The sequence below is a fragment of the Lagopus leucura genome, unplaced genomic scaffold (assembly GCF_019238085.1).
Source record: "Lagopus leucura isolate 7727_CA_CO unplaced genomic scaffold, USGS_WTPT01 Super-Scaffold_100015, whole genome shotgun sequence".
Classification (NCBI taxonomy): Eukaryota; Metazoa; Chordata; class Aves; order Galliformes; family Phasianidae; genus Lagopus; species Lagopus leucura.
In genome coordinates, this window is record NW_024962269.1 from 14,663,992 (window position 1) to 14,686,997 (window position 23,006).

The 23,006-nt window shown below is 39.9% G+C and overlaps 1 protein-coding gene across 8 annotated transcripts in view; it reads left to right on the forward strand.

The window, feature by feature from the left end:
* ASB7 (ankyrin repeat and SOCS box containing 7) overlaps window positions 1-22,322 on the forward strand; it is a 30,737-nt gene extending 8,415 nt beyond the window's left edge. For 7 of the 8 annotated variants that reach the window (XM_042876037.1, XM_042876042.1, XM_042876036.1 and 4 more), the window contains 2 exons: window positions 906-1,166; window positions 7,606-8,401. In XM_042876037.1, the coding sequence (XP_042731971.1) occupies window positions 956-1,166; window positions 7,606-8,372 (978 nt within the window). In that variant the 5' untranslated portion in view covers window positions 906-955 and the 3' untranslated portion in view covers window positions 8,373-8,401. Of the gene's footprint in view, window positions 1-905; window positions 1,167-7,605; window positions 8,402-18,421 lie in introns of those variants that run through there. The other variant, XM_042876043.1, reaches the window with a different exon arrangement.
* Window positions 22,323-23,006: the final 684 nt, after the last annotated feature.

Below are 23,006 nucleotides of genomic sequence, written 5' to 3' on the forward strand. Positions count from 1 at the left end.
TTGTCCCCAGTTGGGTAGCAAGTAGAACTGCAGATGAGTGCTTTTCAGACAGAGCACAGAATATTATACTTATTTCTTTCCCAACACATGCTGGTATCTAGGCTCTTTTGCAATGGCTGTTTTAGAGACCCTTTCAGCCCAGCATTCTCATATACTTTATCAAGGTAATTATAAATTGAATTTTTCTGATACGTGTTTTCATGTCTCATGTATTACCATCATTGTCAGATCTTTGGAATATGAAGATCCTTTACAGTGTTTTATGTACTAGTAAGGAAGCCCAAAAGCCAAAATATGGGCAGAAGATGCTAATTATAAAAAAAAAAACACAACAAAATACGAGGAGAAAGGGGGTTAAAGTCCTCAGTTTGAACATTGATGCTGCTACTATTCCTGTGCAGCAGGTCACGAGAAAACATTGTATTAGTAATCTGAACGTATGTTTTTCAATTAATTTTTGTAGTTATTTATTTCTAGGCAGGGGAAAAAGTGGTTCAGCAATACAGCACTGTTTCATGCAACAGTTTAGAGAATGTATTCAACAGTATCTCTTGAGTCAGCATTATTAACCATGTTGTGATGTGAAATGAGTATTGGGTTCTGGAGATTCCTCATTCTCCTCCTCATTCAGGTATTTTAACTGTAGCTTGCTGTCACTTCTGAAGAAAATATTTACTATTTATTATCTGCGAGTGTCCTCTTCTGTTACTGCTCAGTGATGTGAATCGTATACCAAGCTTTTGCTAGCAGTAGTGAGATCGTGCTTAATCTTATCCTATGTATAAATAACTTTGCTCTGCATGTAGGGAGTACGTCTGAGCATTGCTTTTTCTAGTACTAATTATTTTTCTAGATCTCTTTCCTTATCGCAGTCCTAATTAATCCATGTTTTCTGTTGATTCAAGGTGACCAGTGTGACCTCATGACGCTTCTGTAAAAGCCAGACTCAGCTAGGATGTTACACCATCACTGTCGGAGAAACCCTGAGCTACAGGAAGAATTGCAGATTCAGGCTGCAGTTGCTGCTGGCGATGTTCACACCGTGCGCAAAATGCTGGAGCAAGGATATTCTCCAAATGGTCGAGATGCCAACGGCTGGACCTTGCTTCATTTCTCTGCAGCCAGAGGGAAAGAGAGATGCGTCCGTGTTTTTCTTGAACATGGAGGTGAGTTGCCTAGAGAGAAAAAACTTGGTACCCAGTTCACAGCTCTCTATCCCAATTCCCATTGTATGGCTTTCCAGCGTCACTTAATTGCCAGACTACTTCTGTTTGGTTGGTTTTTTTTTTCCTCTCTTTCTTTGGTGCTTCTTTTCTGTTTCTGTCTGATGCACGCTCTGTGAATGAGGTAATAGATTAGCTGTATAACTTAAAACCTGACATTGTTTCAGAATTGCCAAGTAATTGTTAAAAGAATGAATACACGTTATAAAAACAGGGCAAAGAGCTCATTATAGACTTAAACACACTCACAGGACTCGCTATGGGATTCTCTACTGGTAGGGGCTGTTACTACAGGAAGGCAGGTCTTTGGGTTGAAATCTTAGGGAAGATTGTTTCATAATTCTCAAGAAGTTAACAAGTCACGTTAAAGGTTTGAGTTTCCTTGTAGGTTTTAACATAATCTGCTAAACTCTGTGAAAACATTCCTTTGTGCAAAGATTTTGGTGTTAACTGGTCCAGCTGAGTTCACACTTCTGCACCCACTGGTACTGAAGCTTTAAAGACTTGAGTTTTAGGTGATGTAATTGCATGAATGGTGCTCATTCCCCACAAACGGTACAGTCAGAATTTTTTTCTGTATCTTCTTTTAAGGCCGTCTATTGCTTTAAAAATTGATGGGTTTAAGCCTTTAATGTGAGATGAGGAGGGAAAAAAACCAAGAATCAGATGACCTCCACGTTCTGTGTTCTTTAAGAACAGTATCCTTTACTCTAGCACTGTTCTAATGAACTTAGTTCTGAAACAGGATGGCTTCCAGTCCTATGGAAACTGAAACGAATCATCTTTTTGGTGCTTTACTTATCTGAGGTTTGGTCCTGGTCCCCTTGTTTAAGATTTCTACATCTGACATATGCTATGTTACCCTTAATATTGAATGGCAGTAATAAAGTGTGGTGTTTGCACAGTTCTTGGCGTGTTATTTTAAAGCAGTAGTGAAACACGGCCTGACCATCTAGACCCCATTTATATACCTACTGCAATTTCTAACGATGTAATACTGGGAAGTTCTTCTATCCTTATTGGAGGTGAGGGGAAAGCTACTGAATTGCACAAACAACTTTAAACTCTGCTTTTTAAAGGAAATATATGTAGATAATCTGAAGTCGTCTTTAGTTTGGTAATTCAAAATGTATAGGCTGAGTCTCAAAGGGTGTGATTTTTAAGATGATCAAAAAACCCTGTAAATCCTACTTACTTTAATTATATAGGTTTTGCTATTAAATAGCTGCTGGCATAATGTTTTGTCTTGTTTTTATTTTTTTGTTACTCTTTTCCATATGAAGTACTGGCTGAGTCTGATGCCTGGTGAAAACTGCCTGTAATGAGACATCTTTGTTCTGCAAGCAGCCAAGAGTTTAATCACCAGGACTAGAAAGTTGAGTAACAAATAGTGTGAGGGTTAGTCATCTAAGCAGCTTTTTTCTGTAGTTGAGCCTCCGTTCAGAAAATTGGCACTGATTTGTGCCTTACCTTGTTTTCCCACAAAACAGATAATGTTATTTAAAAAAAGAAACCAACAAAACAAAACATGAGAGATAATGAGCATTTAAAACATAATAATGTCACAAGTGAGCCAATGAGTTGACTGTTAAAAGCAAACTTAATCACGCCTGCCTCATTAGAGAGAGGTTTGTGTGTACCTTTCTTAACAGCCTCCCCTTTCCTCCCTCTTGAAGTAGATTAATTTGATGTTGGATATTAATCCCTTTGGACTGAAAAGATATTGCAATGAAGGGAAAAGTCATTTTGTGGTATGAGTCTTATGGTAAACTGCACAGAAGTGACTGGGTGTGTATTAGTAATAAAGAGGAGGCAGTAGGTGAAGTTGTGGAGAGAAAAAAGGGTACCTGAGAGTCAGTGGGAAGAAAGGGGGGGGCTGATAGATGTGTCTGTCTGGTGGTGATGGAGCTTAGAAGAGCTGGAACGATTTTCAAGTGCAGAAATGAGAACATACAGGACTGTTGCTGAGGGAGGAGTGCCATGCCTCACATCTTGGATGCTGCAGGAGCAGTGGCGTAGGCTGGAGTGGTAGTGGGTTTGAGATGGATTTTGGCAAATAAGCAATGAGAGAGACTCTGATCACTGACCTGGAAATAAGAGGTAGCTTCTTATGGGAGTCGTGACCTAGCTGCCTCATGCTTTTTCTCTCTTTTCTTTTTCATCATTGCTCACCAGCAAAGAGCCAGGGGACAGTGCTGTACATGCAGATTGGCTGATGGGAGTGGAGGTGGTGTGGAACAGGAGGAAGAGTTTATTTTCTGCTAAACAAGGAGGAGAGGCAGATAGATAGGGAAATGCCTAAAGTAACAACTCACATTTAGGAGTGAAGCCAGCAGAAATAGCAACTAGGTACAGAGATAGTAGATCATATAAGACTCTTGTGAAATGCAGAAACTTGATCAGAACTCCAGGGGAACTTAGTTTTCATTAAGAAACAGGGAATTGGACTTAATGCACTTGTCTCATCTTAATGAAATGGAGATGCTACAAAGCTAGCTCTTTCCTTCCACACAAACAACCCAGAGTCACAAAGCTCAGTATGAGAGCAACGTAAAACAGGGGGGATAGTTTTCAGTAATTTAGACAACAAACCTTTTTTCCCCCTTAATGCTTTTTTTTCTTTTTTTTTGGTTTCAAAACAATATAGAGGCAGACAATAAAATACTGGACAAAAACTATTTGAATTCCCAACACCACTGAAGTAGCAATCCACTGAAGCCTTGACAGTGTGTAGTTGCTAGCTGTCTCTGGTTGATGTTCTCTCAATGCTAATTGAACAGGACAGTTTCTTGTTACTTGCATTAATGCGAGGAAATGATTTGGGAAGGCTCCCAGAAATTAGACTGAAAAAGGAAGTGTCTAAATAGAGCTATTTATTTTTAGTCTTGGCTGGAAGGTATCTAATTTTTAGTAAGGTCATGCAGAATCCAGAAGAAATGAGTGAGTGCCAAATGCTCCTAAACCAACTCACGGTGGTTTTGTGTCTGAACAGTAATGCCTTCATGGAGGTCTTGTGTATCAGTGTTGTCCTAGAAAATTCAAAACAGAAGATAAATGTAGCCATGTTTCTAAACCTTGTGGTCTGAATTAATTCCCAGTTGTGGGGGAGTGATAGAAATATTTTATGAAGCCAGTAGCACTGTGTTCTTGGCTTCCCAAATTAGACTGATAGAGCAAAAGTGTCCTGAAAGAAGGGAAACTGTCCCACTGAGCAATAAATTGAAACTAAGATTTTTAGACTCTTTCCTAATAACCTATATATTCTCTAGATTACACTACTAGAAACAGGTCTCATTAACACTGGAGTTAATAGCTAACTGAGGTGCCCAACTTTAACATGAAATAAGATCATGAGCATCATTGTTACAATTTTCTATCTCAAATGAGATTGATTACAGTAATGCAGGTACCCTTAAGCAGCTCGAGGTTTATGTCACTGTGTTGTGCCGTATATTTTAAGAACATTAGAAGTGACCAAATGCAGCTGTTCATATTTCTAGATTCTGCTATCCCCAAATTAATGGGAAGCTTGAGAAGAAGTAACTATAATTGTCAAACAATCAGGATGGAGGCAAGATAAAGAAATGCTGGCAAGTGCTAGCTTCATCCCTTCCTAGTTAAATACGCTTGTACCAAGTACTTTTTTACCCCTCTGCAGAATCTGAAAGGTAAGCTAAGTGAATTCTTTCCCAATTCATTTCTGCCTTGCTTGTGTTCCGGGGGACAGAGATGCTTTACAACATGGTAATGATGTTCAAGCTTTTGAAAAATAATGAAAACAAAAAAATAATCACAGCAATCAGAGCTTTTAAGGCAGCATCAGCATCGCAGTCTTACTTTTGTGCTCATACAGGGACTGAATGGATAGAAATTGTGTGCAACGTAATGCGGGTCTGACTTCTAAAAGCCCTTGTGCAATTCAACAGTTTTGCAGGAGGTGGCAGCAAGACACTTGTTAGTAGCTGTGGGTAATGTTTTGGTCTTGTTAATATTGCTTCTTTACTGGAGGAGTGGTTGGTGCAATTAGTTCTCCCAAAGCACGTTATGAGAATTGGAATATTTTTATTGTGATTTTTCTGTCATTGGGCTTGGTTTTGGAAGGTTGGTTATTTGTATTTCTTGGTTGCCCAGGTAAGACTTTTTTTGTTGCTGTTCTATTCTTGTTGAGATACATGTCTTATGTGTGCTCGTAACTGTTTTTTGAGCTTAATGATACAAAAGTAACGAAACTGTGGGAGGAGAGAAGGTGCTGAGGGATACTTAAAACCATAGGGAAAAGATATCCTTATTTTGTAAGCTAAACTGCTTTCATATTGCAACAACTTGCTTGTGAAATGCATACGCTGAATTTGGGGCAGATCTGATGGAATTTGAAAGTGGTACAGGCCAACCAGGCTGGAACCGTGTGCCTCAGCTGGGGGGTGGAAATGATTGACCTGCATGCTCAGCATGGAAGAGAAGGCATAACATGAAAATGCTTGTCAGTTCTGTTTGTAACTCTTTTTTTTTTGTGCAAAATGGCTGTGGCTGCTGCTGTTTCCATTATGTCCAGCTTTCTCCCTAAATCTGCCTTTCAAAATGCATCATCCTACTGCATCCTCCTGCCTGTTCTACTCCCTTTGCCTATCACCACTCAGGGGATAATCTGGAATAGTCTGAACAGTGCAGAAAGAGAGCCTGTGAGCAGCTAACGTTACGGGGAAGTAGTGTCACAGTCTTTGATGACTGTGTGGGTCATACTGATTCTGTGCTATATCAGACACCATCACAGAGCAGGTTAGGAATCACTTACTGAGCCCAGGTCTGCATTTTCCTGCCAACCTGTGGATTCTTCAGCAATTGCTTTAATGCAGGTTAGTGCAATTCTGTGGTATGCTGAAACTGTTTCTGCATTTCACGAAAGGAGGGCCGTCTACCAAGGCACTAAACTTTCCTTAATCTTTCATTATTTCTGGGTCCTCCTCTACTTACTAGAGGTGGTTCTCACTCTTTATTTTGCCACGTGATGTTTTAATTGTGACTCCATTAGTTTGTACGTTTGGTTTTGGTTTTTTTTTCCCTTGGTCCTTTCTTTAAATCTTAAATTCTCTGGATTTACTGGGTTACCTTTGCAGCTGTATTCTCAACTCTGTCTTCCCTGTCCTATTATTTTGGTAGGGTGTCTGTCTCATTGTGTTATCTGAACGTGGTCGCAGGAGGTCCATGTTAGAATGCTCATCCCTGTTTTGTGATGGCACCTTTACATTTTCAGACCATTGTTAAACTAAACTAGCTTAAAGTTGATATTGTGCTTTAGCTTGCTTGTATGGATGAGGAAATGGCAAAGAATTAAATACCAGAGCTGTTACAGTCATTTCAATAGATGCATGGGCATATTGAAAATGTCAGCTTAATGCAAGTCTTTTATGCAGGCAGCATCTCTTTTTACCAGCTGGAAAACTTATTAGGAATGTGCCTTTAACTTGCACGCTGCAGTTTATATTCTTTACCATCCACCAGACAGCATCTGCAGTTGTGAGAATGGTAACAAGGCAGGCACCTTTCTGTCACTAATTAGTTGCTACATGGGAAAAATCAGTTGATTTAGAACTCTGGGGGATTAAGTAAATTGGTTTAGTTATTTTATGCTTCTAAAGTCATAAATTAGGTGAAGATTTTGTCCTGTGTCGGGGCCAGGGGAGTATCTGTCTGATCACTTGTATTCTGCACTAACTTTTCTCTTGACTCCTTCCATACGTGGTTGCTTACATTCTTGTAAAATCTAAGATTTTTGTAAAAACTATAAATTCAGAACAGATTGATCATTTATAAAAACAAACTTTATCAAGATAATCTAAAATAACATATATCCTACACGCTTTGGAAATCCTGCAGACCACAGAGAAACATTTTACCTAATACAGTATTACACCCTAAAAACAATACAATCCTGCCAGACCACAAAACATCCGCAATTTGGGACAGCAGATGTTTCTACACATGCTTCTTTTTAAGACCAAGCAGCAACACAAGGGAAACTTTAAAAAAAAAAAAGTTGAACATTGAGAAAGAAATGTAATATTACAGAGCTGGAGGAAAACTGGATGGACAGAGAGATTTGGGTAATTAGCCTGAGAGTGCTAGAAAGATGTTGAAAACTATTTGTCAAATGGAAACATATGTATACGAAAGAAAAGTTCTTTTTTTGTTTGTGTAATTCTTTCGTAAATATAATTTAGCTTTTTCTTTACAATAGCATTTGGTGCAAGAGTTGGTTTGAAGTACAAAAAATCCTGTCTTGCTGTGCTTGAAAAGAATAACATTCAATCATTTGATTATTTGTTTGCAGCGCTGGTTTACCCCAATGCCTTCTAATTGTTTCTTAATTTTATTTTAACTTCAGCTGATCCCACGGTTAAGGACTTAATTGGAGGCTTCACTGCTCTGCATTACGCAGCCATGCACGGCCGAGCGAGGATCGCGCGCTTGATGTTGGAATCGGAATATAGGAGTGACATTATTAATGCAAAAAGCAACGACGGTTGGACTCCCCTCCATGTAGCAGCCCACTACGGCAGAGACTCATTTGTCCGGCTCCTGTTGGAGTTCAAGGCTGAGGTTGATCCGCTCAGTGATAAAGGTACTACCCCGCTTCAGCTGGCCATTATCCGCGAGAGGTCAAGCTGTGTGAAAATCCTGCTGGATCACAATGCCAACATCGACATTCAGAATGGTTTCCTGTTGCGCTACGCTGTGATCAAAAGCAATCATTCGTACTGCCGAATGTTCCTTCAGCGAGGGGCGGACACAAACTTGGGGCGCTTGGAGGACGGACAGACGCCCTTACACTTGTCTGCTCTTAGAGATGATGTGCTTTGTGCACAAATGTTGTATAATTACGGAGCAGACACTAACACAAGGAACTATGAAGGACAGACCCCACTGGCTGTTTCAATAAGTATTTCTGGAAGTAGCCGACCCTGTCTGGATTTCTTACAAGAAGTGACAAGTATGTATGTAAGAAAAGTTAATCCCTGGGCACGGTGTCCTCTAAAACCTTCTTTGAATTTAGCCCAGGAGAAAAATGCTTTCTCTCTGCCCCTTGATGAAACGCACTATAAAGTTTCTGGGAAGGTAAAGGGATTCTGGTACTGGGAATCTCATACTTGACAAAGGTGCTGATGTGAAGTATATTTCATTTGATCTAGTTTTGTTTAAGTATCAACAGGAAGCACTGAGTTTAAAAAAAAAAAAAAAAAAAAAAAACCTGTAAAATCTAGTTTAATTTATGACCTTTAGAGTAGGATGTTTCCTGCTTTTTGGCTTTATGGGGGTCTTCTGCTGGGGGAGCGCACCGCAAATGCTCGGCAGTCGTTGGCTTTGTCCTCTGGCAGCACAGTGCGGGCAGGGAAGAGCTTTGCTGCGTTTTGCTCTCCTACATTCCTTCTCCTTCTCACCTCCAGCAAACAGCAAAATGCCACAGCTTATTCCTGCACGCTGAGGGGATTCATGTTGCTGTGTGGGGCTTTGATTTTGTTGCTGTCTCCAAAAGATGAAAGATTTGAACTCATCATTACTTCTGATGTTTAAACTGAGAGTGTTTGCGTCAGTTTTGCTTTTTGGGTTTTTTGGTGCTAGACATCTGCAAGCTTTCCTACTCTTCCATTCAGCATGCAATGTTGTAATGGTGTTTTTTAAAACTACAGTATTAGCTAAAAGCACTTAGGAATTGCTTATTAACAATTAGCAGTTTACTAGCTCAAGCATGATGGCTCGATAAATTATCATCCGGCTAGGATGATCTTTACACCAGTGGGAAGTGTGGGGCATTTCATGTATCCTTTTTTTTTTTTTTTTTTTTTTTTTTTTTTCCCTTATGGTTCCTCTTATTTCTTTCTTTATGGTGGTTTTGGTTGAGAACTGAGCACACCGTGTTTTCTGAAGGTCAGTGTGGGCTGGGGTGAATCAGCTGAGATCTGTTCCCACTAACTGACACGGAGAAGCGTTTGGAGTTTCATTTTAGTCTTCCTGATGTGCTGTTTTTGCATCTGTCTTGAAATACGAAGAGAATTTTTTTGGGAAGGTGGAAGTTGACAAAGTCAAGTAGTCACTTCTATTTTTTGTTACTTTTCTTGACCCCTTTTCATACTTGTTTCCTCTTGCTTTTACTTCTGGGAGCCTCTTACTGTAGCACGGTCAGGGTTGTTAATAGATGATAGAATATCCAGATTTGCTTTTCTTGCTTTAAAAACATAATAATAATAATAACACTTAGAAGGTATCCATAAGCACAAAATTTTAGATCTGCTTCAGTTTCTCGTTGTTGCTCCCAAAGCTGGAAATCACTCGGGTAATTTCAGCTGAGGTTGCAGACTCTGTACCTTAAGGGTTTACTTTCTCATTTCATTGAAGTGAGGCTAAGTTCTGCTACAAAAAAGAGCAGCTTAATTTTGTGGCCAGCATAACAGCCCTGGAACTCTTCCAATTTTGTGCTGATGGAAGGAGATCTGGGAAAGCGGGGAGGACGAGTGCTGACAAAAACGCTTCAGCTTTGTGCTTCTGAGCAAAATGATTATGAATATGTGTTTACAAACAGCTATAAACAGACTGCGCTGCCCTTATTATAAATCTCCAAACACTGTCTTCCACTGTTTTCATGAATAATCACTGCAATAAGACTGTGTAGGAGAGAGGAAATAAGTAGAAAGGAGCTGGGGCTTTGGAGTGGCATTCCCAGTTAGATCGGCCCGCACACAGGGAACTGCTGAGCTCCGGCCCTGCAGCACTTCAGGAAGGATCTTTTTTCTCCATCCATTGCAATATGTATTTAGTCAGAAAAAAATTACACATATTACAGTAGTATTTGGGCAGAGTTCGTACTGTAACTTTCTTGCAGCTGGTAGCAGTGCCTGGCTCTTACAGGAATGTGTTGGTTGTTTACTTGGCCATCGTACTGCAGAGTTTTACATGCTGATATAGAAATCCACAGCTGTATGTTCTATATGTGTGCCCAGAGTTCTGAGGAATGTCTCTGACAGTAAAACAGGAACTAGTTCCTAGTTGCATTAGGTCTAATTATTTAAGATTTCTTGAGCTTACAGATAATGCATTCAAACTCTGAAAGCATCAAACTGATGTGTGTCTTCTAATGAAAGCAGTTGCATGCTTCAGAGAAAAGAAATATTATTTAGCAGTCTACGTATACAGTGTAAGTTGCTGTGTTTTTATTTTTTTTATCCTCAGAAAACATTTTTACAGTTGGGTCTACCAAAAGTGTGATTGTTGTTTGTTTTGGTAGATCCCATAAAGGTTAGTTATGGCATCCTGTAGCCTGGCTCCCTACCTGTGCACAGCAGGTAGGAAAGCACAGTCTCAGGCACCCTTATATTGGTTCTTGGTAGCCTGTAGGAGGATTGGGCATCTTTGGGTTTTGTTTTTTGATGCTGGAGGTCTGATATTCTTCCTGGCTTTAGGCAGAGATTCCTTTACTCTGTTGCTCTGTAGTTGTATCTCAATATTTAAGCATAAATGTCAAAGTTGAGTGCAGTGGAGTTTTTTAAAGTGAGTCTGCTGTTGGTCTGATGTACAAACAGTTGCTCGTATCTCCTTTTTTCTTACTCTTTGTTTAAAAAATAAGTCTCTTTCGGGGGGAAAAAAAAATTTGAGGATGAAAACTGCTGAATGTTTTTATCACCTTTCTTTTTCTTATTTTTTTTTTTTTCCTTTTATTTTCTATTTTCTGTATTCCAAAAGGTTGTGTTAGTGCCCGCCGTGTTGTCTGAGATCCATCTGATAAAGAGTGTTTTTTGGATATATTTCAGTTGTACCAAACCAGTCCCTGCCTTGTTAGGAGCGTTAAGCTTGGAATGCTCTAATGCAAAATCAAGAGATGCATTTACTTAATACTAAATGAAAACTTGAAGGAGTGCATGTATATGGTAAATGGAAATCCGTTTATTTATTATTATTTTTTTTGGTGTGTATGCATTAGCTTTGTGTATGTGCATTGATGGGCCAAGGTGGGATATCGATGGCGAAGGGGATTTGTGAGTATTAAAACTTAAGAAGAGGATGCTGGAGGCAGGGGAAAAAAAGCATCAGCATTAGGGGAAATAAATAAATCTTACAGACTGAGTTTTAGGCACTAGAAATTCAGTTCTGATCTCGAAAAGGAAGGGAAAAAGCGTGAAGCTTTCCTCAGTTCCCGTAGTGCTCATGTAAGGTAATGGCTGCTGGGATAAGGCGGCGGAGGAGCGGCTGCGGTGCCGCGCGGGCTGTGGGCTGCATCAGCCTCAACAGTGGAGCATGGCAAGTATGGTAACACGATCAGGGAGCTGATTGCAGGCCTGGAACAGAATCTAAGGCTCACCAAATGAAGGGAATTACAGATACTCCATCTGCATTCTGTTTTATTTTCCAAAGGCTGAGTTATACTGGCTTTGAATAGGGAGCGTCATTTTCCTGTCTAGAAAATCTGTGTAGCACTGTGAGCGTGCAGAAAACTCAGACAAAAGTCCTGCTAAGGAGATCCTCTTTGTCTTTATCTCTTTGCTAAACAAATATAACTGTCACTTGAGTTGGATCTGTAATAAATAAGGTTTGAGAAACAATTTTCACACATTGCAGGTAACTGTTTCTTAAAGACCAGTATAGTTCTTTATAAACTTGATAAAAACATAAACATAGAACTTTATAAAAACATGGCCCAAGTCCTTGTCTAGGGAAAAGGGGAGTAAATTTCCAATAATCATTTAACTCTCAAGTTAGGATTTCCTAGTGTGATATTTCAGAATGTAATTGCTAACTCAGACTGCAGTTAAAGCTATCCTTTACTTTCCAGGCTCCCTTGTCTCCAAAAATAGATGAATAGAATTGAAACTCTTAGTGAGACTGCTATGGAAATTCATCTAAGACTAAATTTAAAGATTAAATATGAAATATTTAAAACAAAATGATGCAAATCTATAGTTTACTGTATTAAAAGTCTTACTACTAAATACACCTGTTATGCTCAGCATTGGGCTTTCTGGCATTCTGCTCTTCCAAGTACAAATTTTCAGTCCCCAAAGCACTCCTCCTTGGTACGTATTTTCTGTGCCAGAAACAGTGAAAGTTAACACACATCTAAGAATTGTTATGAAGAGTTATTTTTTCAAAGAGCACTGAATGTCCATTAAAGCCCTGCTATTCTGATAGGGACATACAGACCACAAAACCAAAGTGAAGCTTCTCAGAAAGCCCCTCTGATATTTAGTTAAAACAACAAATTACAAGCTGTCTTTGTCATGTTGTTGCTACTAGTCAAATAATATGTTCACTTTCTCACTGAAGACTTTGTCTTCCAATCATTCCGGAGATACAGTCCTGCATGTTATATTCATATATTTCAGGCCTGTAGATTTGTGATACTTGTTTGGTTGTTGTTTTTTTTTTGTTGTTGTTTTTCTTTTTTCTGGCATTTTCCTCTGTAGTTACATAGCTGTTGTTTTGTAGATTGGTGAGTGCGTGTGTGTGTGTATGTGTGTGTGTGTGTGTGTGGGGGGGGGGGGGGGGGGTTTGTTATTTTAACACAGGAAACAGCAGCTCCTGTGCTGTTACAGATCTCCCATTACAAGGACTGGCTGAATTCCTGCTCAGTTCAGTGGCCAGTTGCTGGGTGATTGCATCCCTGCAGTATGATCCTGTTGGCTTATGCGTCCTCATCTGTGCATTCCCTGAGTGATGGTGTGGTAGACTGTGCTACTGCCTCTTGGAGTGTGAATTTCCAGGAGATAAGATCAATTTTTAATTTGTTCATATCTTTCCTACCTTCCTTTGCCCCCCCAACTATGGCAGCCCCCCAAGCTCGACCCGATGCTATTGCTAAGAGATGGACCCAGCAGTCAGCTGCAGGTATAAATACTTACCATCGAAATCTCAATGAACTCAGCTGCCACCAGCTATATATATACATCAGCTTTCAGCTTTCTTTGGCGTTTCACAAATCTTTAAGTTTCATTCGTACCTAAAAAGAAACTGCCAAATGGCTTCTTGCTGCTGCTTTCAGCCTTTCACAATTCCCCGGCGAGGCAGAGGCTCTGTTTGAGAAATTCCATTGCAAGCTTTCTGGGGAGATGTGTTTAATATTGCAGAGAAAACCACGGGCATCTTCCAAAATACAAAACTGATGTTCCTGTTCACTTGTAAACTTCTTCAGAAACTGCCTACATGCTGCAAACCAGTGACACCATTTGCTTTTAAAAGCGCTTCTCTCTTTTTTTCTTTTTTTAGTAGGTGGAACAAAAGATCAGGAAGGATTTCCAGCAACCTCTACGTGTGTAATTGCAGTTACTCCTGAGCACTCTCTTGGCTCTGTCTGTGACTTTGCTTTGTGCAGGTGCAGGATCTTCGGTGGAGTATGGCAGGAATTCTCCTTCTCTACTCTCGCAGTGCTTTTGCTTAAAACCTTGTGACAGTCTGTAATAATTAGTGTTGTCAGAGGAATTGGTCTGTATTCAAGGACTGGTAGGACATAGTACCTGTTAGGTGAGTTAGCATGTTGTCTCCTGGAGGGCACGTCTGCCTAGGAGGAATGGACTGGCACAGTTCTCAGCGGTGGAGCTGCTGTTATGCTGACGTAGAATTTGCTCCCTCTGCAAAGAACCTAAACAGAACTTTGGTATAGGGAGCAAATTCCAACGTGACCTGCAAAATGCGTTGGGTGAATATTCCTGTGCCGTGTGTGGCTGAGGTCAGTGGTGTGTGCTATACAGGAGGATGGAGGACTGTATCCAAGGGGTATGCGGTTACAAGCATACATGACAAAGGACTGTTGGTGGTTATTGAAGAAGCCTAACATTTTCTGGTTCTTGTGTGTTTTTTTTCTCTTACACCTGAACCCACAGATATGACTTCTTCAGATCACTACTGCCAGCAAAGCTTCTGCTACAGGCTGTTGGTATTGATGGATAAGTAGTAAGTTAGGTTCTGGTTGCATACTTCTAATTAATGCTGCGAAGATTTATGTAAGATGAAAGTTAACGGGACACCATGCATAAAAATAAAATCTTCCCCTTAAATTTGATGTACCAAGTGATATTTGTGGTTGTGCATGGAGTGGGAGCAGGTGAGCCAGGTTCTGATATAGAAGAGACAGTGCTGTGTGTTCCCTGCCACTGCACGTCCTCATTGCAGAGCTGTCAGTGCTCCTCTATTTACAGTGCACGTCCTAAAGAAAAAAAAGAAAAAAGCTTGGCTGATTTATCATGTAGGATGTATGGAAAAAGAAAACAGTGCAGAAGAGAAAAACTGGGAACTTTATTTTTTTGTTGAGAGCTGTAAAGCTCACTGTTTACCTTGTCCCTTCCAACTCTTGGAAGTAACGCGCACAGATGTTAGACAAACTGTTTGTGCTCGGTAAAGCAAGAGGCCCAAGTTTAGCTGTATTGAAATGGAGCTTGCTGTGAAATTACTTGAGGATGTAATGGACACAGCCATGAGCAGAGCTGGGGCTTGCCTGGAGACCAGCTCTGTTGGGTACAGATTGTCTGCAGAATGCCTCGGGACTGCGGGAGGAGGGGGATAAAGCACAGAGTGGGAATTCACAACTAACTGTAATGTGTGCTTTTCTCTTTTTTTCCTCTTGTTTTTACCAGACAAGGCTAATCTATTAATGACATCAGCTTTGAAATCTGTTTTTTTTAAGCAAATAATTATTTAAGGGAAAAAAGAAAACGAGAAGCTGGAACTTTGAGTACCTGAGTGAACACCTGAGTTAGGACAGTTTTCACATCCTGAAGCCTGCTGTCTGTAGAGAGAGTAAAGCTGAAAATCAAGACCTCTTTATTTTATAATTCTAAGTTTTGTGTTTCTTGTGCTTCAAAGAAACTTCTTTAGTATTTGGGAAACTACACAAGTGTGGTGGTGGGGATTTCTGCTTCCCATTGCAGCACACGGTACAGGCAGTGGAGCAAAGAAACTATATATCTCTCCTTACGTAATTAATACTCTTAATTTATTTGCTTATCACCATGAAGCTTGCAAAATAAATCCTCTGAAGTATCAAACTGGTTTCTGTGAATTCCCTAGCAAACTTCCAGCTCCCAGCAGCTGCAGGTGTTGGCTTGTGTAACAGCCCAGCACAGCCCTGCCTGCTACGGGCCAGCAGCACCACTGGGCTCAGGGTGTCCTTTTGACACTGGATCAGGATTTTTAATTTTTTTTGTTTTAACATGATGGGAAACGGAACTGGTTTTATGTAACTGTTCTGCTTGACAGTGGTAATTAGGTCAATCTTACCTCTTGCATTTTTGTTTTTTCCTTTAATTCTTTTTTTAGCTTATTTGCCTCAGCAGCTTTCCAAACTTACGATGCGGGCTATAATCAGAATTACTGCTTTCTAATCACTTTTAAACAGGCTTTATTCATCACTTAACTTGCCTTACTTTGCCAAATTACTAATAACATTTTTCATTTGCCAAACTAAGGTTCACTGACATTGGTCAGTAATCCTTTATTTTTTTTCTCGTTTTCATTCAGATGCAACCAAGAATGAGTAAGTGTTCTAGACACCGTTTCTAATAAATCACAAATGCATTAATAACCCTGGAATTTGCAAGGCATGACCTAAGACACCAACAGCCTCTAGATGCAGCAACTGGTGCTTAACACTGGAAATGTCCATTGTTAACACATTCCCAGGAAATATTTTAGGCTTACTGGGGGAAAATGTCATATGTTTGATAACCGGCTCTTTTTGAGTTAACTGATAACAAATTTCTTCTGGGTATTTTGTCTGTCCTGTTTTCCTGTCAAGTAACCCACAGGATATTAATTAAAAGGCATTAATTTCTGAAAGCAGAAATCATTGTCCTATAGCTGTTTTGTGTATCCTCATTCAGAAAACAAGGCTTTGTAGTCCTTCTTAGCCTCTGGCTCTGCTGTTTGCAGTTAAATTGTGAGGAGGTGCATCTTTGAGTCCTGTTTGCATTCACATTTAAAGCATTAGAACTATTTCTTTATCATAATTAGGATCCCTCTGCTTTGTTTCTTATAGCAAACAACATATCTTTCCTTGAAGTTGAGCATTCAGTTGTTGTCTAGATAGTCCAAATCCATTCCTTGCAGTGGGAAGAGAATTTGCTAAGAAGAAAAAACAACACCAGGGGAGCAAAGTAATTGCTGACCTGTATTCGAAGCCATGGCTGAAGTATATAATTAAAAATACTTATATTTAGATACTGTGGTGGTAAGTGTGGTGAAAGTATTATAAACTGATATGAAGGGAAACTCCAATTTTCATGCTCTGTAATTTCAAATCTGATTACTTTAAAAATGGACCAAGACTATTTTCCTGCATTACTTCTGCTAGCTTACCTCGGATAATTTTAGTGCTTAGGATAAATCCAAGTGTATACCTGTCCATCAGCCCGTTTCTATAGAAAAACCCACACAGAGTAGTGGGGGAAAAACAAAAAAAAGAAAGGGGAACTGGCTATAAGGGGCAACTGAAACCAAGTACCGAATGCCCAAAGTAGAAAACAGGAAATAGTTTCATAATCTCTTTACTCTGTGCTTAGCAAGAGCATCTAATAAACTTGTAATGTCAAAGTCTATTGAGCCAGGGCTGCATTGGAGCTGACTGCCAGCACTGTCCTGGTGGAAGGCAGCTCTGCCCTGCAGCCCTCCTTTTGAATAGGGCTGAGGAGCTTGTGGCCAAGTTGCTTTGTTAATGCACTTTTGGTGTCTCTCAGAGAAGCAGGCGTTCAAACTGCTCAGTGCAATTGCCTTATGTTTCTTTGCAAAAGCAATACTGGGTTACTTTTGGGTTGATTATAGGTTATCTTGGTAATGACACCATTTTACCAAGCACTCTGCATTGGACCATTGCAGGGTGCAGTAGCTGCATAACTACTTTTGCAGGTCATGATGCAGCCAATAATCAATTATTTGTTACTGAGGTGACTTCAAAATAAATAGACTAGAATGAAGAAGGCAGGCAATGAGCATTGGATTGGCTCCTGGTGGGGAAATTTTTAATTAGAGTAAAAGTTTAATTAGAGTCAATGTCTTCAGCTTTGAAAGAGGCACCAAGCATGAATGGAGGATGGGGTGATATGGAGATATATAAAGCTATGACTGCCACAAGAACTATTATTCATCACTTCTTTTGCAACTGGAAGAATGCGAGGCACTCAGCAACACAATCAGGAAGCAGATCTAAAATAAATAAAAGCACTTTGTAGTTTTCCAGCCGACGCCTCGTTACATTGTGAAATGTGTTGCCACAGGATGTTTTGGATACTAAAAATGTGAATGGGTTCAAAAAACATTAGACAGATGTACAGGGGGCACAGCAACTGCAGGCCTGGATCTTTAGGAGCCTTGCTGCAGGAAGGCTGTGTGCTGAAAGCTGGAGGGGTGTATTGGGACAGGGTTTCTCAATGGCTGTTGTTCTGCTCTTATTTTTTCTTTCCTTTCTTGGATCCATTGCTGGGTACAATTGGGATGTGAGGCTAGATTAACTTTTCCTACGTTATGGTGCATGGAGGACTGTTTCTCAAGGTGGGAACCAGTTGTTTTGGAAAACCCTTGCTAGAAATCAGCGTGATGTCTGTAAAGCTTGTCTGCTGTGGATTGTGGTTAACTCGTTTTCATCCCTTTTTGCTTGATGGGGCTATGGCTGTGCAAAGCCTAAAGGCTTTGTCTTTTCATTAGAAGGGAAAAAAGCAATCTTCAGCTCTGCCCCGCGATCCTCAAATAACTTTGGTAAGCCTTGCTCTCCTAGGGGGCTGCCTCTTCCCACTGCAGATGGCATACAAGTTCATGTCTGAACGTTTGAAAAGAAGCAAGACTGTGTTTTATTTTTTCCCAGGTGACACAAGGATAGAAAAAAATGCACAAAAATTGAACAGATTAGTTCTGCTGTTCTGCAGACCCTTGACTGTATGCTGCTGCCTCGGGGGAATCCTCACGTGGATTGAGTCTCTTTACACTGACATCAGTAAAATTACGTGTGTGTAAATGGCAGTGTTTTCAGGATTCATCCCTTGATTTCACTGAATAATTATCCATTAGAAAGGCACTAATTTCCTCTTCTTAATGTAACTTTTCCCTTTCCTCTGCCCGTGCTGTTTCCTTCTTCCTCTCAGAAGACAGCAGTTCTGTTATTTTACTGAGTAAATTACCTCTTAAAGCATGTTTAAAATCATTTTACTTTTGTGTTCCTTTTCTCTTTTCAGGACAGCCCAGAAACTTGCAAGATCTATGCCGAATTAAAATCCGACAGTGTATAGGCCTTCAAAACCTAAAACTACTTGATGAACTACCCATTGCCAAGGTTATGAAAGACTACTTAAAACACAAATTCGATGATATCTGATATCCATGAAGAGAAGAACTCTGAGCAAGATTAGTTATATTCCAGATACTGAAGAGGCTTGTTGCCTTGCACAAAGTATATCCTATGCAAATTCTGATTTTTCTGTGAAGTCAGAAGGCAGGTATACACTTCCTTGGGTTTTTTTTATGCCACATGCTAGAAGGTCTTAATTTTTGGTTTCTTGGTCCAAGTTTACAAGGTCCAAGCTTTCTATACGATGTTACATTTTAGAATTTGCTGTTGGGTTTTCAGTTGTTTGTTTTCACATTCGGTGTGCAGACTTGCAGTGGAGGTGGAATGTGGCCTAACGACGGAGGGGGTTGCTTTGAATTGGCATGCTGAGCAGAGGTTTGATAAAAGTCTGGAAATCAAGGTGCCAGTCCTGCAAAAGATACCCATAGACCTCTGGAGACCTGTGGTCTGATGGGGCTTTTTGTCTCTACCAGGGTGGATGTTTTTGCAGGGTAGGGGAAGAGTTGATAATCAAAATGTAATTGGGTACTGTATGAGAATAATTTGGGAATTTAAAAAGTAACAATATCACTCATAATATCACTCTATTCAATTCAAGCATCTTTTTATTTTGCCCTCTTCCTCTTTCCTGTGGTTCAGATGCCTATCAAATTCAGCCCTCTTTGCTGACGTTCCCTGTAGAGTGGGCAGCTCTTTTTGTCTCATCCTAACAGTGATGGAACACTATGAAGAGGCACAGCCTCTTTATTTTTCACATTAACTTCAAAAAAGACAAAAATCTGGACTTTTGAAGCCAATGTATTGTTTCTCATACAGTGCCTCCTGTGCAATAATCTTTCTGATGTATTTTCCCTTTATTGTGATTTTTTTTTTTTAATTCCTTCCCCCACTATTCCTCATCTAGTCTCAGTGCATTATTTGTGAGAATAGGAACTGCTGCCTCGCTGCAGTGTTAACAGGACATGACTGAGATGATGGTGGCAGTTGCTGTTCGTTATTAATCCCTGAATTTCATGAATGTATAACCTGCTTTATTTCACGTTCGGTTGGAATTTTATCTGTGGGTTCTCAGCCAAATTACATCCATTTTAAAAAAAGTAGGAAAGAAATTGGCCAGGCCCTTCATTTTGAAGGCATTGATGAGTTTTGTTGTTGTTATTGCTCTGAAATTCAATTTATTTCAGCTTAGAGAGTGGGAAGTGCACGTAAGTGGTGTTCAGCTTATATGCACACAGACAGGAAAGCACCCTCTTCGTACTGGAAGTTTAAATTCTGCAAACATCAAGTGATTTTTTTAGTAATCTAAAAGCAGCAACTGAAAGGAGTACTGAAATTTGGCTACTGGATGTGTTCTTCATGCTAGGTATTAAAAAGATCTGTTAAAGAGTTTTTGTTTCTGATCATAACAATTGAAATTCTTGCTATCGAAGAAAGATTGGGCCGAAATTTGAAATTGTTTCACTCTCTTTATGCTCAAGAGATTACGGAGTTGTCATATGCCAGTGTCTTCTCCTTTTGCCATCCCAATGACTCCAGAAGAGCCCCTCTAATGTCAGGAGTGTTTTGTACCCATTATACCAATGGAAATGTGGAGATGGAAGGAACCGATGGTGGCTTTTAATTTTAACAGTCACTTTCAAAATATTTAGTATTAAAAATACTTTTTAAAAAAAAAAAAAAAAAAAAAAAAAAAAAAAAGAAAAAAAAAGGCAGAAGTGGGTTTAGTCACATTGTTTCTCTGCTGGTTCATTTTAATACCTTGTAACCCTGGGTTGCAGTTCCTGAAGCAGGAACCTTTTCAGTGGTAGTGGATGCAGCCGAGCTGTGGCAGCGAGAAGGCTTCTCCATCCCTGCTGTGCCCAATGGCTGCATCAGGCTTCCAAACCATAAGTGATTTTGGAGATTCGTGGCTCAGAGGATTGGTGATGGGATGTAGAACCTCTTGATTTCCAGCTTGCACCAGTTCCAGTGTAGCCCACTCAGCAGCACGTGAACTCCAGGTTAATGTGAGCACTGGGAGCGCCCATGGCTGATCCCACAACTGCATCACCTGAGCCTTGGCCACCTGTAGGGCTTGTTGGGACTCCAGCCAGGTGATGTGTGAGGGCAGAGCGTGTGGCTGGGGTGTGCATGTGAGTGTGTGACTGCCCATAGCTGTGGTGGAAGCAGGACTGGTCAGCCCTTAAGGTCTAAAGGCTCTGCAGAACTGAGACACGATGAAAACTAAGTACTGGCAGGTTTGAAGCATGAATTTTCTTTTGTAACACAAGATCAGAACCTTAAAACTGCTTCTTGTTTTTTTTAAATACTTAGTATTGTACACTACACTTGTAAGTTGGTCTAAACCAATATCTTTTCCCACTGAATTTTTACAGTAATATTTTCTAAGGTAATCTAGAGTATATTTTAGTTGCAATCTATATTAAGGCAAATTATTTGTTCTGTTTGTTGCTGTGATTGAAGAAAATTATGGAAGACTTGTTGGTAACAAGAATGCTATTTAATGAAGAAATGTGTAATTCCATTATTTATTGTTTGAGGTTTGTTTTTTGGTTATTTAAGTAACTGACATCTAAAGGGAACACATACATTTCAGGCCAGTAAAAAGCCTTTAGTTTAAATTCATTTTCATCCTCTCTCCTTTCCCTTCCCCACGGCGGAGGGAAGCCCTCAGCATTTCTTATATGCCAAGCCATCTCTTGCAGCTGGTTTCTCTGACCTCAATTCAGCAAAGTGCTGCAGCACGTGTATCTCTGAGCCTGCTGATAGTCCTGGTTGCTATCTGAAGTTATACGTGTGCTCAGTGAAGTAGGGTTACTCGTCGTTAATCCTACCCAAATTTCATGTGGAATCTGGTCTTTTTTATGATTTAAATTATCATGCACAAATACTTTGAAGAACTAAATGTGCTTTGTTTTTCATTTGGACTGGAATGTGGAAAGAGAAGTGCATAATACAGATTTGTTATGTAGCCTAGCTCCATTACCGTAAAATTCACAGTTGAACACTTTTAATAAACCTTAAAAAATTGGCAAGTACACCAAAGAATCAATATGAGTAAAAGACTCTGATCGTTAACAAACTGCAAACCTCATCCTTTAAAACAAAGTGGAAAGTTTTTGTAAATATTTGTTTATAAATGTACAGCAGAGTAAGAGTGTTTTTTTAGATTATTTAATTACCATATTTCTAAACTATTTACATTATAGACAATACTTGTTAGTTTGAAAAGCTCTCGTGTGTTTTTTTGTTGGGTTTTTTTTTTTTTTTTCCTTGTGGATTTATTTCTGGCTCTTTGGGTTTCGTTTTTTAAATTCATTATCACTCATGCTTGGAATAACTTTGGCTTCCTTTGGGATAGCGTGGAAAATTCTTCTTTTCTGGCTCTAGTTGGCTATAGTAGGAGAACACATCTGGACAAACTCATCAGAGAAACACCCCGAGGCAAAAGAGAATATGTAGCATGTTTACTAAGGAAGACCTGGATAGGTGAAAAATTTGGGATCCCAACTTTCTCAGTTAAATCTGTCCAGGGCCCACAGTGACGTTGTGATGAGCAACTTGCACCCTGCCCACAAGTCTGGCTTCCATGCAACTCTGTGTTACCAATGCCATGATGTATTTTGTTCTTCCTTTGCAATGTAAGCTTTTGCTTTTGGATCGACTCAGATTTAAAAGAAAAGAAAAAATATTTGGATCTGGTTTAAAACCTTCTTTTCATTTATGTTCTGTTGATTTCCAATGTAATGTTTTAATAACATGATACCACTTTACACATCTCCTCTCAATGTTTGTCCGTCTCTTCTACTCCTTTTACCGTCTCCTGTGCATGTGATGTTGCCAGTGCACTGGGTGGGTATTGCAGTTTGCCCTCAGTAGCAGTTCAAATGTCTCATGCAATAGAATGTGCCTTCTACCAGGGAATAAGAGCATAAAACTCACTGCACACTAGAGCTGGGCTTCAGAAGGGAGAAGGATCTGCTCTCACTATGAATGGTGTTTGGGTTTTCCCTGCTCTGATTCCAGTGTAACCACTTCAGGGTTTTCCAAAAGTTCTGCCTTTTCTCCCAAAGTTCACATGCTGGCTAAAATGCAGAAATTGCCCGTACAGAGGTCATGTTTTACAGATGAATCTGGTTTGTGTCCGTTTACTAATAAAAAGTTGAGTCAGGGGATGTATGTTCCTGGCACACAAATGGGAACTGGAAGCAATTGGCTTCAGTCATGAGTGATGTACAAGCCAAAGCTGCAGCAAGGTTTTGAACGGGGGAAAAAAAAAATAGAAAAAAAAAAAACAAACCCAAAACCTGAAGAAGGAGCAGAGTAGATTTGAAAACATAAGCTGAAGGGATGGGGGGAGATGTTTTCCATTGCCCAGTAGCACACTGCACAAACATCAGTGGAGTACATAAGCTGTACAGTCAGCAGTTGTGTTTAGAACTGTTGATGATGGTTCCTAACAGACCGGCCAC